The 19,834-nt window shown below is 40.4% G+C and overlaps 1 protein-coding gene across 1 annotated transcript in view; it reads right to left on the minus strand.

Annotated features, from left to right (window-relative positions):
* ANO6 (anoctamin 6) overlaps positions 1 to 19,834 on the minus strand; it is a 71,201-nt gene that overhangs the window by 23,053 nt on the left and 28,314 nt on the right. Inside the window, exons 3-7 of the mRNA XM_005480536.4 lie at positions 12,242 to 12,370; positions 4,247 to 4,312; positions 2,550 to 2,828; positions 2,079 to 2,192; positions 127 to 242 (exon numbers count right to left, since the gene is read on the minus strand). Coding sequence (XP_005480593.1) covers positions 127 to 242; positions 2,079 to 2,192; positions 2,550 to 2,828; positions 4,247 to 4,312; positions 12,242 to 12,370 — 704 coding nt within the window. The remainder of the gene's footprint in view (positions 1 to 126; positions 243 to 2,078; positions 2,193 to 2,549; positions 2,829 to 4,246; positions 4,313 to 12,241; positions 12,371 to 19,834) is intronic.

Consider the following 19,834-nt stretch of genomic DNA (forward strand, 5'->3'; position numbering starts at 1 on the left):
CATGAGCTGATCTGGGTGTATGTATCTTCCCTCAGAACTGACCTGTGTCTCTGACTTCCCCAAAACCAGACCTATGATGTAGATTTCTCTTTCTCCCTGCATTAGTCCAGTGCCAGTTACACCAACCTGATGAAATCCAGAGGCTGCAGTTTGAAAATGTTTTTAGGATGAGCCCATTCTCTGTAGAGGAGATATCGTTCACTTGGGCAGCTGGGATCAGTCGACAGGTGCCTAAAACTTGACTGCAAAACACAACGAGCATGAGAAGACAGCACTAAAATCTAACCAGAGCTGCTCCTCTCTCATTTCTACAGATGACTTCTATGCCACAAAGCTAGAGTCTGGAGTAGTTTTTAGACAGTCTTTCTGCAAGCTAGGAAAAGGAGCAGCAGCTCTGAGAGCACACCAGGATTCAGGATAGAAGATTGTCAGAAAGGCACCGAATGCTAAAGTAAATGCTGTACATATGTGAGCTGAAAATAACAGGGACTCATCATGAACTTAATCTAAGCACATGTCAGCATCTTGGCACTTAGGAATAGAAAATAAAAAAGGATCCATTCTAATTAGAGGACAGGACTGAACTAAAATGGATTTTAAGTAGCTTTAACATGCTACACATGCTTTCCTTCAATACTGTACTAGAGTACAGGCTGGAAAGACTGAGGGAAAAATCCAGGGCCTCTAGTATCTGTTTTAAATTTAAAAGAGAGTTCATATGGAGATAATCTTTGTATTTCTTAGTAAGCTATTAAAAAAGCTATTCCAATAAAACCTGTTTTGTTTGAGATATTTTCCATTCTATATCTGTGATGCAACAACGTGAGCAAGGTTTGTAGAAATTTATCTGCTACTTTTCATTTTCAGCATAGCTGTTATGTATAATTTCAACTGCATAAAAAGACAGTAATTAATTACTAGTCATACTGAGTCCAAATTTCCCGTGCTATGATAGAAATATCCTGCAAGGCAGGTTTTAAATCTTTAAAAGGAAACCTTAAAAATGGCTAGTCACAAATCTATTCTGTAAATCTTTGATTACTCACAAGGAACATGGTTTGTCTTGATTCTGCCTTAAAAATTTCTGTGAAAACCTTGGAGGCCTCCTAAATATTTTAAGCCAAGTCCATGCGGCTGAAGCAGTTATCATTCCTTACCTCCCATGTTCTCAATGTCTCCTTGACAGAACACACCTTGGACACAGAATGGTGGCTCTGAGGGGGACAAGCTGGGATGTTGCAGTTATGCAATGGATAGAATACAGAAAATCAGCCCTCAGTCTTTGCTCACTTTGCATTCACAGCCTCACATGGAGTTGTTTCTTTGTCAAATATTCTGAAATCTGATTTTTTTCTCCTTGATTTTTTTTTTAGTGCTATTGCTAACCTCAGTATGCAAAACAATTTTCAGAATAACTTTCTCATTTAAATTATATAATTTAAAAAGCTTCAGAAGCGTAGCTGCAGAAGCTGGATTTTTTACTATTGCAAGGTGAAATTGAAAGCAGTAAAGATTTTCTCTGCAAGACTCTGACAACACCTGTGAGGCACTGGACTGGCTGGGCAGTGTCCTCCTATAGAAACCTGAGTCTCATGCATGTCTGCTGCAATGTTTGGGAACCAAGGGACTGCTTCTCACTGTGCAAGACTTTCACATATACTAAAATGAGATTTGTAGTCTACATCTTTATTGACAATGTTGACAGGAATTCTAATATTGGAACATTGATTTAGGACTGATAATGCAGAGTGTCATGGGAGCTATCTCTCAGTCCAGGTACTTTACTGAAATACATCTCCCAGAAAATACAAGTCTAAGAACTCTCAAGTGAAATATATTGTTTTTCATTTATAGAAACACATTTTTAACCAAAAGTGCTTTGGAAGAAAATCTCTTTAGCAAAACCACATCCTGTTCTTCTATGTAGATATAATACCAGTCCAGGAATAAGGCAATGAATAGTCCTTCTATTCTTTGATATACCTAGAGGATATATATATCTAGATATAGTTCAGACCTATAGATATAGTTCAGACCTCTATTTCAAAGTGTATTTTAATTACAAGCGCCAGACTTACATCATGAAGGGGAAATGCTGCTCTGTAGATTCCAGTGTCCAGTAATTTGTTAATGCCAAACTTTTTCACATTATTTTTTGTTGCATATTCCACACGGGACAGGATAAAATGAACCTGAAATTAAAAAAAAAAATTTTGTGTCCTTGCAACCCGAAAGAAATCATATACAGCTATACCTGTATCAGCATACAATCAAGTTAAGAAAGAGTAAGCAGTGTAGACAAAATTAATTGCACAGGGTGTACAAACCATTCAAATACCTCATTTAAATTCATGTGGAAGAGAAATAGGATAAATGTAACTAAAGTTTTCCTTCTGGATTGCCCAGGTTATTTAATAAATCACACAGGACTGTTGCATCCCAAACATTTTTAATTTTTTAGGATGTTCTACTGAAGGTAATTACACTGATTTGATAAAAGGAATAGTTTCTTTTTATGGGTAAATGCTAGAAATACTCTATGGACTTACAATTCGGCTTCTGGTTGCAGGATTGAAAAATGTGTCTTTGTCTTGGATGTAGAAGTTGGACAAATGTTCCTTTTGAAAAGGGGCAGTGAAAAACTCTTGCTCAGGTTTGATGATATTTTCGTCCACCCTGAAGAGTCTACTGAACCAGTTGAAAGCTGACTTTCGTGTTTTCAGGTCATTGTGTTGCAGGGGCAATTTGATGTGCATAACCTCGGCATATGTGCACAGCACTTCCCAAGGTGCATGCACCTTCACAAAAATAAGTTTCTCATCCAAAACCTGAGATAAAAAAATATATTGAAAATAAATATGTAAGCAAAGAACTTATTATTTTAACAATTCTTGAACTATCTAGAATTTTCTTTCTCTTTGCAGCTCATAGACGACCTAGTCAAAGTTGCATTCATTTTCCATCCCAGCAAATATATCACTGGCTTCTGTAAAAGTGCTTTTGTAGATTGTAGATTGACAGGGCAGGCATGGCAGGCAGGCAACTCCCCAGCTCAGTTACAGCCCAGTGTGATGGGAGCAGGCTAGGCACTCATGGGTGCTCCTGTGCAACAAGAATTCCAAACCTCCTACAGAGAATGGGGAGAGGGAAAGGGAAATTAGATGGAACTGCTGGAAAAGACAGCATGGGGCACATTTGCTCCCAGTGGAATGCCCAAACCAGCAGCAGTATGCAGTGGGAACCCTGACAGCCACTCCTGCCTCCTGCCCGCACGTGGCCTGTAGTCCTACTGCTGCCCTGCATTAGTGAGTGCCAGCCACATGAAATTTCCTTATGTAGCCCATTGGCTCAGGGGCACTGGTCAGATATCTGATCCAGCCTGGGGAAATGTCCAGTTTCAAATGTTTTTCAGTCATAATCACAGCAGAACTATTGAAGACTGCAACATATAAGTATCACACCAGGTCTGCAGCAGCCTTCCAGACAGCAAACATTTACTTTTTTATGAATGTGAAGAACCAGACTGCATTCTTGGACATGCAGCAGGAGCCGTCACAGCAAACAGATAAATACTGTGATGCCATGATTCTGAGTCTAATTTGGAAGGAAGGGGCAAAGCAACCATTTCTGGAGCTCACTACAGACTACCAGACAACAAATTTAGACTGGAAGTGATTGTCCTGGAGAGGGAGACACAGCTGGAGCACTGCAGCCCTGCAGGGTAGGAAAAAAGAGAAGGCATTTGGAGGGGCTATAATCCTCTCTGCCAGAGACAGCAGCCTGCAGCTGGTGTGCATTACCTCAGTGCTCTGGAGCTGCCTGCAGGCGACATGGCAGCCTTTTGAGAAGCAGGGTCATGCACTGCTCCTCTGGCAGGGGCATTCTGCCCCAGACACACACTAGCCTCCCACCTGTACTACACAACCAGAGTATGGGAAGTACCTCTCTGCCAGGTATACACAGTCATTTTTATCTTGCAAGCTCTGAGCAAACATGACCTATGTAATCTCCAAGCTTCATGATGTAATCTTCCAGCTTCCCTTCTTTTATTTTGCAGAGGAAGGAGCAGACGTAAGTTTAAAAAGATTTTGCATCAGATCTCAAAGAAACTGCTAATGGAAGAAAGGTGGGCCTTTTTTCCTTGAGAGGAGAGAAATCTTACAGTGAATTACTATATCTCATTTCCTTAATCCCACAGGGCAGCTCTGCTCTCAGAACAGCGATTCACACAGAGAACAGCACTCACCGACCTCGTCGCTTCTAGTTGCAAGCCATTGTTTATCAGGTTTGATTCATATACTTGTCTCTTCCTCTGTTAAAAGATATTGAACACTGTAAAACATCTGTTCCAAATTTCACAAAAAAATGTATGCACAGAAAAATGGAATTGCTTCCCAAAACCATCATTATGTTATCTCTATAACACTTGATAGCTACTGTGGTGATGCGCTTAGTCCTACCTACTAATTAACGTGCATCAGTTTTTTTGTCTGATATGCAATATTGTCCTCAAATGCAATTGTGGAGAACTTATCCTCTCAGTTTCTGGTACATTTCAGAGGTATAAGTATGACTCAGATTTTGAAAATTTGTAAATCTACTCCTGAAATTTTGATCTCTTTCTCCTTTAGTCACTAAGTGAACTACATTAATCTTCCTTTAGAAAGTCTTCATCTCAAATGCTTTCCACCCCATTTTCCTTCCAGAAACCTGTAACTTTATGCTTCTTTCATAGTAATCATATGTGTTCACACAGTGGTTCAAACTGTAGTATCCCAAAATATATTTTAGTCCATGGACTACATCCTCAAAGGAAGAAGCTGAGAGCTGCAGCATTTGTAGAGTCAATGGTGCTATTCCAGGAACATTTAATGTCCCTAGAAGGACATAAGTTTTTATCAGTAAAAATCAAATTTGTGGATCATTTTAATTTCATTTCATAGTCACCAGCACTTGGCAGATAGTGAGTTAAAAAAAACCTGAAATGTCTTTCCAATCTTGAATCTGCTTCTCCATACAGACAACCTCCTCCCAAGAAACACAGAAACATCCCCTTTCCCCTCAAATAAAAAATGTACAACTCCATATGGGATTTGCAAGAAATTTTGAAACTCCATGTGAAGCAATCAAATTTAAAAGCTATCTGCACCAAGTGGGTAGTTTCTCAATGATTTATTTGTTTATGTGAATCAAGGGTAGCCAGCTCTCCCTGAACTACAGACTGCATGTCAAAATACCAACCTGGGTAATGGGGGGCACCTGTAGGCAGCTGGGGCTCTTAAGTGAGCAGTTTGCTGGAAGAAGAGGAATTTAATGCACTGGGGGCTGAGAGCTTTATTCCTGTACCAGGTTAGACTAGGGCTGCAGTGAGGTTCTCAGAGTGACCTGGGCACACTACTTTCTTTCTCCCAGATTCCTTTCATGCCAATTTCTTTGTTGATTGATATGTGCTTAAAGGAATTGGCATCTCCCACTACAGGAACTTAAAGAAGAAGGTCCCAGTGCTTTAAGTCATGTGGTTCTCTATAGCAATTCTAGCTGCCTTGACATCTGTGCACAGGATCCAGACCTGCTGCTACCATGGATGACCAGAGTCAATGAATGACCCTCTAGATAAAGTCTTGGGAACTTTGATAGGTGTGTAGAAAGTGGTTCTCAGGGCTAGACTCAAAGCTCACCCAGTCTAGGGGCAAAAAGATGCTTCAGCAAATGGGTAAAAACCATTTCAGAAAATTTCTTCAGACGTTCCACAGGAACAGGTCAGTTCTTGTACCCAAATAAGTTTCTGTATCCAAATAAGTTTCATCCAGTTCTTGAATATTTTAAGATGGTTAGAAGTCCACAAACAAGAAAATGCTATTTTTCCAAAACTCTAGCAAGTCTTGAAATTAATAATTATGGAACTGAATAACAACATGTACAGTCTACCCCATTTATAGCTTGTCACTTCCCAGCTGCAGCAGTTGCATGAGAAAATGATCTCAATGGACTAATTTCATATTTTGTGAAAAAGTATTTTTCTTATCTTTTTTGAGTTTTCTGCCTTTTTATTCCAGTGAATATCACCTTCTACTCGAGCTAGGCACAAGAAGAGCCAAATATTTCAATCAGTTGTGTTTTTCTCTCATCAACACTTATCACCTTTCTCCTTATTTCTTGCTTTTTTCAGGACAAAACCACAAACCCAGACTTTGATAGCACTCTTCATGGAGGGATCTCTCCATGTCTCAGAAATTCACTTGGCTATTGGAGACAATATAATGCTGTTTATATTTTTCCTTGCATATGTGTGTGTGTGTGTGTGTGTGTGTGTGTGTACTATAGACATTTATGATGTGTACATCTAATTATCTTTGTTGTACTGACAACTCTAAATTAAAGTCACAAATGTGAATGAGCGTTTTTCTTGCAGTAATACATTTTCTTGCATTTTCAAGATATTCACTATTTCATAGATAATAGTGTTCTCCAGTCTCCTTTAAAGCTAAAGGTTTTCAGCCACCTTGGCTTCTAAGTAAACTATATAATGATTTCCTCTGCAATTTCTTATTTTATCAAAACTCAACCCTCTTCCCAGTTCAGTAATATATGTAGTACACAACACAGGAGTTTGTCACTCTAGTAGTAACTCTTCTGCTACTTCATCCCACCACTTTACTTCTTCCATATTCACATGGTTGTTTTTAAAGTGAACACTACCCAGTCATGAAAATATTTCAACCCAAGTTCTGCTTTGTTCCAGCAAATCAAATAGGCACAGGGCTAAATATCTGTTTGATTTTCTTCCTAAATAGCATAAAAAGAGATGCAGAGCAATTCTCATTTGTAGAAGTCTAATACTATTTTTAAAAAACTTTTAATCAGATTCCTTTAATAATTGATTATGGCAATAAGTTCCCAAAATTAAATTTGCCCTCAAAATCTTAGATGAATGTTGACAATATTAAGGTTTCTAATAATGCATAAATTCAAATAGTGAGAAAAAAAGCCTCTGGGAGGCTTTGCTAATTAGGGGCTTTTCTATTTTATATAAATGATTGAATTATGTGTATAATGATCTATGGAGGAGCTAGACTTTTACCCAGAGGAGTCTATAGTGGTTTTGCACTGACTGGGGAATACAGTATATAGATATAACAGTTTATTAGGCTGGAAGGTGGAGACCATCCAAAGTTTACTTTAGTATCTGGCATTTTGCTCAGCTACCTGCAAGGCTAAGTTGCAATAATAAAGTAATCATGGTAATGCTGCTGATCCAAATCTGACATAGGTTTTGATGATTGAATGGCTAGTCAATAGACTAAGACACCTAGGATGCATAATCACACACAGTCTTAAAAAAAATGAAAGCAGAATGTAAGTAAATGCCAAGTATTACAGGCACGTGGAAGGATCAGCTTTTGTGAGCTGCTTTTTCACAATGGTGTTTTCAATTTCTGGTGATTGTCTTGCCAAGCTGAGGAGATTAACAAGATTGTGGGTCTGGAAATTGGTAGCAGACCGGTAGCATCTTTCCCCCTGTGTGTTGTAAATGGTAGGGAAGACTTGCTTTGATTGCAGTGACAGAACACCAACTCATATCTTTGCTAAGTTTCTTTTGTGCAAAGAGGAAAGTTCCCTATCACAATATCCATGTAGGCTCAGGGAAAATATCCTAAATAAAAAAGAGAGCTTGAATAGCCTCCTCTGCCTCATCTGACAGACAAGAGATAAATCACAGTCAATAAGAGAAAGTACATGGGGCCCAAAGCTTCTTCTATGAAAAACAGCTGAAGGAAGTGAAGAGGATCATTGTAACAATATTAGCTGCCTCACAGTTTCTTTGATGTTGTTTGGAAGCTTTCCTCAAAGTCCCAGCTGTCAGCATCAGAAAACTAATTGACTGAGCAGCTCTGCTCTGTAAGCTTCTTTCCCTTATGTTTGAAGACAATCATAAAAATGAGAAGCAGGACATGCTATAGAGAATAAGCTCCCAAAAATGCAAACCCAAAGAACTCCAAATACATATTTTCTGATATACCCTTTGATTTTAAGCCAGCTCATGGTTTTTTGCAACCTGATCCGTGACCACACAGAACTGGTGATACTGCAGTCCAGCCCTGCCCTCAACAACAGCTTCCAGGCACCCTGTTTGGAAAGAGCCATTTCTGTCTTACAAAAGTATGTAGTAACTGCAGAGTAACTCCCTCCTTCTATCTGTCTTCATATTTTTTTTGCCATCCTTCCTTCCAAAGTAGTAAAATTTGGGTTTGTGGTTGCCTCAGGAGCAGAGGTTTTATTTCAGTGAGTTTCTGCTTCAAACCAAGCCAGCCAGCTGAGATGAAGGCAGGGGTGACTGCCCTCCTCCCAGTGCCAAAGGTCCCTTCCATACTTATCAGACTTCCTGAGTAGGTTGGCTGAGCACACCACAGGCATGCAGAGCCTGTCATTCTCTACTGCTTCACATCACTGCATAAAATGGCACAGAGATACCCTTCTACTGTAAACCCGAGTGCTGTTCTCTCACTGCAGGTATGACACATGCTAAGCAGCGGGATAAGTATAATTCTTGTTTGAAAAGTTACCCAAGCTTATTTTTGGTCATGTTTTTTTCTTTTGTGGTTTTATTGTTGTTGGTTATCTGAACTAGACAAGTATAGAGGCAGGAACTGTTTGCTTATGAGAACAAAATTCTCCAGCTCTGATGAATTTGTCAGAAACACTGTACTTAAAAACGCAAACAAGATGTGTGCAATATTCTCCATGAGTGATAGTTTCATTCAATTTGGAAAAAAAACCCAATCCATCTATTTCTGAGAAGCACAGATTCCTCCATGGCTGGAAATGAAGGTTTTGCCCACATTCCGATTTAAATTACTGACAGTCTTTCTGTTTATTTCTGTTGGGGGGGAATAGATGGATTAAAATGACATTCTGCATTGATTTATCTTGAATTTACCTTTCTGGCCCTGATCCTTTGACTTTTAACAGTGAGCTCCTTGAGGACCTCAACAGATGAAACTGGTATTTAGGAGCATTCCTGAAGAGACTGGCGATATTTAAATTCTATTCTGATGGTAAACTATCCTGACAAATAGGCTACATAAATTGTAGATTTAAAAGATGTGCTTTGGGCAAGAATTTCAATTGCTTTCAAGGTAAAGTTTCTGGAATCTTCTCCTGGCAGTCTCATTTTTGCTAGTGCTTGCAAAATTAATTGTATACCAACTTTAAAAAGTTTGGAGTTTGAATTGAGTTGCATATTTGAAACGTACCGACTATCTTTTGGATTTATAAATTATGTTAGACACTTCCCTGAGGCTGTCATTTCATTAGTTTGACTTTGCCTACCCAAAACCAGATTTCAGAAACAGATGAAAATAAGAGAAGCCCTGTGGATCTCCAAAAGCTTCAGAATCCCATATATTTTTTTTCCTTCTATCAAATCACACCCATGTTTTATTTCCTGCTGTCCTCTGAGCTATTTCCCAAGAATATTGCTTACTACTATAAACTAATGCTGGACCTTTCCATTACATTTATCCAATTATTCAGAAAAAGAGCAGAAGCCATTCAAACCCAATACAATGATACTCCCAGGATCGGAGTCTTCTCTTGCTGCAGAAGAACACGTGGATCTGTGCCCTGTTTCTCTGAATCTGGTCAATTGGATACCTAGGTTCTGGCCTGATTTTCAAATCCTTCTGTCTAAATTCAGTAAGAATTTGGGGACTTCTTCACATTCATAATGTATCACAAAAAAACACCCAATGCAGCACACAAAACATTTCCCTTCAGAAATCTGCAGGTGTCCACTAATAATTTGAATTCTGAAGTGACTTCCACATCATGCAATTGGGTGAGGTGCTGTGCGTGTCACATTTTTTCCCAGTGACAAATCTCTAGATTTCAGAGACCTGTAACATTGCACACAACCAGTGCAAAACTTGCTCCTGACTCCAGTGGCTTGAGGATGTCACCCTACAAGAACAGACTTCACTGAATCTTCCAGATTTCGGTAAGCTGGAGTTTCCAAATTCTGTGCACAATAAAGCTCTATAAAACTGTCAGGGAAGTCAAAGAAAGAGTAGCATGGGCAAGGAACCTATTCATGCTTAAAGCACCCTGAATTACACAAGATACTACTTATAAAATTTGACTTTTCAGTCCATCATTGATCAGACAGTGATGTATGCAGCATTTAAAACTGATTGTACATGGCAATACTCCTTATTTTGGTTCCATTTCATCACAAGGGTGGAAGAAATTTTTCTCAGAAAAAAATTACAACCAAATCAACAACAATGTCAGTAAAGACAAGCTATAAAGTAGGTTTTATGCCAACATTGATGAAATCTGGGCGTATCTTGGGCAGCACCAACCCCACACTATTCTGGGAACTGTGATAGGCCAAAATGTTAATTTCCTTCCTGGAATTCTAAGAATGTAAAGCTGCACCATAAATATAATCTTAATTTCAATCTCAGATATAAGGTATACGTGCACAGCTCCCCTGTTGCTTCAGCTTCTACTTATGCATGGCAATGCTGGTTTTGGCTTCCTTCTGGCACATCCCAGTCACCCCAGGCTCGTGTGTCACCCTCCTGGCTGTACTTCTGTCCGTACAGGTTTTGTTGGCCACTTTGCTGTCAGGCTGCACAGCTGGCTCTTGTTCAGCTTGCTCTCCACGAAAACCACTGGGGCCTCTTCCACAGAACTGCTCCCCAGCCTCACAGTGTTCCCCTTATCTGGTCACTTGTCTGATATGGTCTTGTCCTCACATGTGTTGCGTGTAGGTAGATTGCTTCCTCTTCCTCAGCACCACAGAGCCATCCTGGCTGCAGATCTTTGTGGAGCTAAGACCTTGGGAAGTAAAATTTTTATGCAAGCCCCTACCCACAATCTCCTGGTCTAACTATTAATGGTTTCATTCTGGCTAATGTCTTAACATTAATGCTGCACTGAAAATACTACTCCACTGCTCACATTTAATTTCCATCACTACTTAGAAAAGATGCTCATTATATTTTTAATATATTTGGGCAATGGCCAAGCATTACAAACATAAATGTAAAACGCTAATTGATAAAAACAATTCTTTCCAAAGGGGCAGCTTTTTCGTCTAATTACCCCTTTCAATTAATTTATATTGCTGATCCTGTGATCATGTGTAATACAACACCCTCCCACGGCAGGACTCCCTCACACCCTACTAACGACATTCCTTATGGCTGTCCTCCTAATGCCAACAACAACACTGTGTAATGAGTATCAACCAGCTTAGCTACAGGCCTTCTTACTCCTACTCTTCTGTTTCCTAACTGCAAATTATTATTTGTATACGAGCTGCTTTCAGTGATATCTTTGTCCCTGCCTGTCTCTACCAGAGGCTGCTGCTGGGACATGGACTATTACTAAATCAGAGGAGGATGTGGGTGGGTGGGGGAGTGCAGATGGCAAGGGAACAATCTCATGGATGCTTACTTCTCAGGCAGTTCAGTGACATGGCTGAGCTCATTTTTGGGACCCTGTGTGCCATAAAGAATGCAGTGCTCTGATGGAGCTGATGAAATTATTAAAGAATAATTCTTAATCTATTATTGCGCTTCATTGCTAAGGAGCTATGGAGCTGTGGATGCTAAGGAGCATCAAGAAGTCAGTGGCTGGAGTCAGAAACTTTGCAGGTCTCTAGCAAGGGCGAAGCTGCTGAGGGGCCAAGGGAAAGAATTATCTAAGAAAAATTCTGGGGGCAGATGTGCAGTTATTTCCCTTGAACAACTTAGCTATGTTATCAGAAGTCAGCAGAATGTCAGCAGCTGTGTTTATAACTGTGACCTGGAGCAATTGGTCATCTCCCTCCTTTGGGTTCCTCTGAATACTCTGATTTTATTACCAAAGTCCATTAGGGGCCTAACTGAATCACTGTAGGTACAGAAAATTTTCCCAGTGCGAAGATCTTAGTGTCCAACTCTAACCTGACACTGGCATTTTCCTGCTCACATCTTCTGAAGGGGGGCCTCCCATCCAGGAGGGTGCTCTGAGGTCCCCAGGCACACTCTGGCAGGCAGGATGTGCAGCGCTCTGCCCACCCTCACAGCAATCTAGCAGCTCGAGCCCTGTTCTCTCCCTGCTCATTTGATGGCCTTCAGTCTCCCAGCTCCCAAGGGTACTCTGAGGTAAGGCAAAGCAATTGCTGTTCTGGGTCAGGGCACTGTCCTTTCTGCCCACAGCTCTAACACCCAGTATATGGAAAATAACCTACCTTTTGCTTTTTACGATCACTCCTCCTATGAGTCATTTTCTTACTTTCATCTTCATACACCAAAACAAAGTCAATTCTTCGCTGCCCATCTTTGAAGAACAAGGAGTCAGGCTTATCATCAAAATCCACCTGAAAGGCAGGTGCCATAGGTTAATATGAAGATCTTTACTCACTAGTTCCTTACTTGCTTCCCTTTACACAGTATTTCACTGAACATAGAAATACAACATAAATCAGCCTTGTGTGACAGAAAGCCCAAAATGACCAAGTTGTACAGAGTAAAATGAAGAAAAATAAATTATCCAGAGGAATTTGTCAGATCTCTGCATGACATCAAATCAACAGAACCTTGACCTAACTTTCTTCTTTAAAAATGGTACGTTACATTTTCATAATGAGAGAAGCACTGGGAAGCAGCACCAGTACCAAATAATGCATCTGTCTAGTAATTTGTACACCATCATGGACATATCATTAGACAGTTTGTCTAGAAAATTGTTGTTGCCTGATGGGAGTCTCAGAATTAGTGCATTCCCATCTGTTCCCTTACCTGAACAAATGGAATCCTCTCTGCAATTACTAAAAAAAAAAAAAAAGCAAAAAAAAGCAAAAAAAAAAAAAGCAGTTGTTTCATGCATGCTTACTTAAACCCACCACTGCCAAGAGAACAAAGAACATGGTCAGAGCAGAGATGAGATCTCCAAACAGACACATATTACGTGGATTTATTTCTCATTTTATCTGCAACAAATCAGCAAGCAAAAACACATTGTTGTGTGCCACACATCCATCATGTTATAACAGATGCCAAAATCAAAAGTTTTAATATATCCATAAGCCATTATCTAGTCCCTGGAGGAAAGCAGGATAGATTGTCATATCCACTAATAACATCTTAATGTGTTATTTCATGCATGAAACGATACAGACACTTTGGTGACAGGGAAACCTGAACGCTTGAATAATGATTCTGTAGTTTCTTCGAGTACTCTGGGGCAATATCACACATTAGCACCCCCCTCCTTTCAGGTTATGTGCAGCTGTAATATTACCCAAGTCATGCTATGTAATGTGCACCAACCTCTCAGGTACTTGGCCAGATCTGTCCGTGATGTTAACGGAGGTGGTGCCACTGGAGTTGATCCCAAAAGCCTGAAGTGGGACTCAGCACAGCATCAGAGACAGGAACATCTCCAAAGCTGGCAAGGCTCCCACTCAGAACTGCAGAGAAGCCTTGGCCTCCAGCTGACTGTGCATGGAGGGTTGGCCAAGCCGGGATCAGGTCAGGAAAAATGACACAGAATAATCTCTTGCATTTGCTGTGGATGTGGCAATGATTCCCAGATGTCCCATCCCTGGAATTCCCCTGTCAGTTCAGACCAAATTTTGTGAGACATACAAAGTCAGGTTTTGGAGGTCTAGGATGTCTGGTCCACAGAAAGACCACAGAAATGTGGTTATGGTGTCAGAAACCACAGCAGTGCAGCCTGAAATGGCTGTTCTTCAACTGTGAAGAACCAAGAAGAATGTCAGTCTTCAGTCAGGAACACCCAAGTTCCAGGGAGCATATAGTGTTTTAGGAACCACGTGTCAGTTTTTCCAAAACAAATTTTCTCATGATTTTTTCTGCAAAACCTCTCTGTGTAGATTATATTGTAACTGTTTATTGGCTGAACCAAAACAGGCAATCAAGATATGTCCTCCTGTAATTATGACAAAATTTCCATATTTTAAATAAACTTGGAGTAGTTTAAACTCACAGTTTTTTTATGTTGCATGTGCAAAGGCTAGGACCTGCTGCAAACAGGTCCTGTTGACTTAGTTGCTGCAAAAGTCTGAGCAGATTTTTGAATAGAACAGTTTTCTTTGAATGCCACCTGTGTGCTGGGATTTGTGACAAACCTGACAGCAAGCAGCTGCTGACACACATACACATATGGCCAGTGTACACACATTCTGCATGTTAGTTTCACAGCCTGGGATAGGATTTAGAGACTACCTAGGCAGTCGCCAAATCAACGTACAATTGCATACTGTGGAAAAAGTTTTAGGGAAAAAAATGGCAATCGATTTCCAGATGACATCACCAGACCACAATGACACCGAGTATCTCTATCAGCCAAAGGAAGTCACAGGTGTGAATTTCTAAATTCTTGAGAAAGGAAGTTGGCATAGTCCTATCAAGAAATCGGAACTGGCCGTGACAAGCTTTCCTCCTGCTGAGGACTAGTCACAGGTGTAAAACACAGCCTTGCTGCTATAATTTCCTCTCAGGATCTTTTGGACCCCGAGATTGTTAAAAGTCTCTTTTCCCAGCCCGAGCGCTTGAAGAATGAGTCGGAGCCCTTCAGTTCTCGAACGCAAGGTTGTTTATTGCATCTTATCTATAAAAAATTTTCTCCTGCCCTGCCAAGATCCCTCCAGCAAGACAGTTCCAGGCACACTGCCTGCCCCCAGGGCAGAGTTATGTCTTTATACTAAAAACTACGTATACAATGTTTACAATTACTTTCCAATACCTATCACCTATGTTAGACAGTGAGCTTCTACTCTAAACCAATCTGTAAGTGCCAACATCACAGCAGAAGATGGAGGACAAGAAGAAGAAGAAGGAGAAAGGCTGGACACGCCCATCTTACCTCCTGAACTCCCATTCCAGAAACCCCAAAATCTACTTTTCCACCCCGTGATAACTTCACTATTATTCTACCTAAACTGTTGTGGCTTGCTGACCCTCATATAAGGATGGCAATTTGCTCCATGGGTCATAATCAAAACCACAGGTGTTTTGGGCTCTGTGCCAGGGCTTCTGAGCCCCCTGGCAGGGGTCTTGGCCATTCTGGACAGCCAGAGGGATGCTCAATTTCCAGTCTCATTTAAAACATAGCCACGATGATTTCACATTGACAAGGTTCACTGTTGGGAGGAAAGCACCAAAAACAGCCAACAGCCCCAGTTGGGACACAGCCTGGGAGGTGCCTGAGCAGCAGGCACAGAGCCCAGCCTGGGAGCTGCTGCTCTGCCCTGAGACACAGCCTGGGAGGTGCCTGAGCAGTGGGCACACAGCCTGGGAGCTGCTGCTCTCCCCTGGCACCCCAGCAGGCTGTGGCACATCACGAGCTATGATGGCTCCATGTTGCAATGTGGAAACACAGGGCCCAGATCCTGTGAAAATGAGTAACAGGGGGAAGGGTTGCCACTGCATAAAGCACGAGGTCTTTTAACTGGGCTTTTTCCTCTTTGGAATCTTAGAAACATCATTATAATAACTTCTGCTTAAAGACACACAGTTTAGTTGTGAAAGTCAAGCACTCAAAAACATAAAAGTAGTAATAGTTGTAACTTTTTTTTTCACTGCAGCTTTTAGCACATTTTCTGATATGACCTGTCCTCAGGATAAAGAAAGACATGGAAAAGAGCAAACATCAAAAACATCAAATCAAGTTTTGATAGAAGAGGATTTGATGGTAATTTGTGTTTGCATAATTTCACTGAGTAGTTTTCCTTTAAATGTAGTCTTTTTTAAGCTTAAAAAAGCAGCGATAACTGGATTATCAATAATAATTTATCATATTAAAAACTATATATAATAATTAAAAAAACAATTTCTAAAATAAAATCTGCCTGTTAACCAGCATTCCGACTGATAAATTTACTTGCATAAGCGTTGGCATTCACACATGTGTATAACTGTTATTGTATGCATGCACCTTTATCTCTCTCTTTCACACACTATGCACATATAAATTGAATATAGCTGAATTATTAATAAATATTGGACTGCAAGAATCCAGATACACAGAACTTCATACTTATGAAGCCAACTTCTTATATGTAATCTCCATTGCTTTTAATCACAAGGACATTGTTCAGCTGGCCTTTCCATGGACACTTTATATATCAATAAAATAATAAAGAATTGACTCATGAAGCCTGAATACTTAAGAGATCAAGATTTAGACCTATACAAACAGATTGTTATGTAGCTCATAATAAATAAAATATTGCTCAATTAAAATTAAGAAGTAAAATGTAAAAGAGAAAGTAATAGCCAAGTTTCCAACAGCCACATTAACTTACATGTGTGGTGTATTTTGTAATCCCTACTGGATAGCTGGTAATGAAAAATCATATATTATTCAACATAACTACCCAGGAGAAAACAGGACTGGAAACCAAAAAGATGTAGTGTACTTTGAAGTTAGCATTTCCTTTGAGACAATGTTTGTTTTGGTTTTTTTTTAATATGTAATATTATTTGACAGTTTTACAAATGTTACTATCATACCAATGCACACAAGCTTGCATGCATAGACAAATTAATGGGGCTGAAATTTCAATACATAGTTTTTTAAAGTATCAGTAGCAAATTACAGCCCCAAATAACCAACAGGCCCATTGGCACTTCTAAAACACAGGACTATTTACTGCACTATTTAATTTTTTAGCCTTGGCATAAACGCGTTTTTAAGTACTGGTGGAGGCAATCGGTTGTGCACTCTAATGTTTTAATAATACTCTAATGGACAGCAGGTTAATACTGATTAACACCACTAATAAAAAAATATATATCTATATAGCTGTGAAATACTAATTATACTTCGCACACAATCTGCAGCCTTTAATAACTGTCCAAGAGCTGCACAGCCAACTGCTGCCTGCCAGGGAACTATCAGCTGCTTTTTTATCAGAGGGAATCTGAAGGAGAGAAGGACCTGGTCATGAATAAGTTTTTGTAACACTGAGGTTACACTTCTGTGGGTTAGCCTAGAGGCAGCATGGCCACGTCCATGTGGCTGTACCTCTGTGTTTCAGTTTGGAGCAGGTCAGATCAGAGCATCACAGGCTCCTCACTCCAGGGAACAAGACCAGAGGAGCCTGTGGCAACTAAAAGCGCAGAAATGTGTGTAAAGCACACACCACCTCCTCAGCACCAAATGCTTCTCCACAGCCCCACTGCTGGGGCCTCGCTGCCAGCAATGCACACCAGGTGGTGGGTGTGGGATCCTGCTGCAGCTGGGAAGGGCTGCACTGCTGCAGCCACACTGAAGGCGCTGGTCATAAGCAGTGCCATGCCATCAGTGCCAAGAGTGCCCTGCCATGCACTCCCCTACCCTTACACACCTTATCCTCCTGCTCCCTGAGTGTGTCCCCCTGTGGCCACCTTGGCAGAGGAATAAGGAACTCCCTGCCCTCTGATAATCCAGCACAAGCCATCACCAGCCAGCAGCACCGGATCTCCCAGACCCGGGACACAGCAGCACTTGGAAAAGGGCAAGTGGGACAGGCAGACAAGCTTGCCCCAGCACAGAAAGCTGAGGGAGCAGTTTTGGCTTCAAATGCCCACCCCACGGCAGGTCCCCTCAGCCCCTTGACTCAGAGTTCATCAGGAGGGAGACTTCTGTGTGCCCTCCTCACTGTAACCAGGCTGGCTGGTGCCTAAGGGAGCTGCTGTGTCACTCAGAGCCGCTCCTGTAGCCATGGCTACACATGATGCCTGCAGTACTTCAAAGGAGAATGTGCAGGCAGGGAGCTCCTTTCAGCAGCACCTGTGTTCCAGGGAGGAAAAATGGTTGCACTTCCAAGAAACCTGCCTCACTTTTCCAGGCTTCTCTAGACATGATATAGTTAAATATTCAGTAGGGATAATGGTGGGATGGGCAGCACAGAGACAAGCATGAAGACAAATATCTGCACAGGAATTGCAGCTATTTATTGTTTACTATACCCTGAACAAGCACAGTATTGTAAGCTGGATTTTTTAAATAACAAGAGATTCTGCAGGAATGATTTAGCTAACTGGAAAGATGATAGAAGTGCTTTATTTTGCCTGCAAGAGCCTTTGGTGTGACTGTCAATAGCGCCAAATGTAATCATTACTGGAGGGATAAACTACTTGTCTGCAACCTCACATAATATTCAGATATGCTTCAAAATAGCATCCTGCAGCATGCCAGTGAATAAATCAGTACTGGGAAAGAGGAGAGCAGAGCAGAGCCTGTGTAACATTGCCTCTGCTGATAGGCACCTGCAAAAATCCTCCCACGGGCACAGAGACAGGCACATGGGGGATCTGCAGGCTGCACTTTAGCTGTGGGTTTTATGAAGGGGAAAATTTCAGAGTGACTAATTAGGAGCACAGTTATTTCTCTCTGTCTGCTTCAGGAAACTTGAAAACAAGTAAATAAAAAGAAAACAATCTATATTACCGGAGTATCAGGAAACATAATTATTTATAAATTACTTTGAGATCATCTGAAGAAAATGTTACAGAAATACAAAGTTCTTCTTACTATCACAGCCATATAAAAAGATTTTTATTGCCTTAGGTTCTGAGCAACCTATAGAGACAACTTTCTACATTAAGACCAACACAAGCATTTATTTCTGGATTATATTGATATATATAATATATGAGATAGTACTGGAAGATGTAAGTTTATTTGCATATTGCATAATAATGTTGGTCTGTCTCTGGAGGACCGTAAAACTGCTGTGCCCTTAACATTTTCCTTTATTATTCATATTTTTTAATAACAACAGAGGACTGTTTTCATTCTCTTTTTAGCAATAATGCAAATATTAGCAAGCACTTCATCAGAAGGTTTTTTTTTTCTTTTCCTCAACACTCAAAGGAATTTCAGCTATGTAACAAATTGAAATAAACTGAAACTAAAGAGAAGTAGCAAAAATATGGGGTGTCACTACAGTCATGCATTTCTGTCAGCAGAAAGCAGCTGGTAACTGGCCAGGCATTGGGATGCCTCGTCTCCTGAGCTAAGTTTGGACCAGACACCCACTTGACTTCCTGTCTGAGTGTCAGGTTTCTGGTGCTGCAGGAGGAATTCCAGTCACTCCTGATTAGAGAGAGACCAAAAGGCCTTGCTTTTAAAGAAAATGAATAAAGTGCTCACTGACAACCTGCTTTTCAGTAACTCCCATCATCCATGGGATGCAAGAGCTGGGAAATTCACTCTTTTGAACTTCCCAGAAACCTTCTTGCAAAGGAAATTGTATGTGGGGGGCACAGTAATAGAAAGTTTGAAGAAGTTAACCTTCTCCCTGCAGATATTCACTCTCAAGTTATTGTTACAGGCCAATTCAAATTATCTACCTACAAAGCAGATAAACTGCAAAATGAAACACTTCAAGGAAAAGCCTTGAATTAATGCTTTCTGTGCCGTTTTGTCTGCCTTGTACATGTTGTTTATGACACATTATTAAATTGTTGCATAACATGAAATTGTCTGTGCTCCTTGTAGTAGCTATGGAATACTCCTTATTATTGTCTTCATTTAATGTCTGATTGGATTTTTTTGGTTGTTTCTTTTTGTTTGTTGGTTTTTGTTTGTTTGGGTTTTTTTCTGTTTGTTTGTTTTTTTGGCTACACCTCATTTAAATAGCTCAAATGCTTAAAATAAGGATTTCCTTCTGAGTATGCTTTTGGTGTTCTCCTCATAGAATCTCAGTGTTTTGCAAATGTTGTGAAAATTTTAAAAGATCCTCCAGGACAGAAAGCAACAGTATAATTCTCATTTCAATGGCCATAAGGCATCTAAACATCTACACAAAAACCTGTTCACTGTCTCCTAA

Source organism: Zonotrichia albicollis, chromosome 4, assembly GCF_047830755.1.
Source record: "Zonotrichia albicollis isolate bZonAlb1 chromosome 4, bZonAlb1.hap1, whole genome shotgun sequence".
Lineage (NCBI taxonomy): Eukaryota > Metazoa > Chordata > Aves > Passeriformes > Passerellidae > Zonotrichia > Zonotrichia albicollis.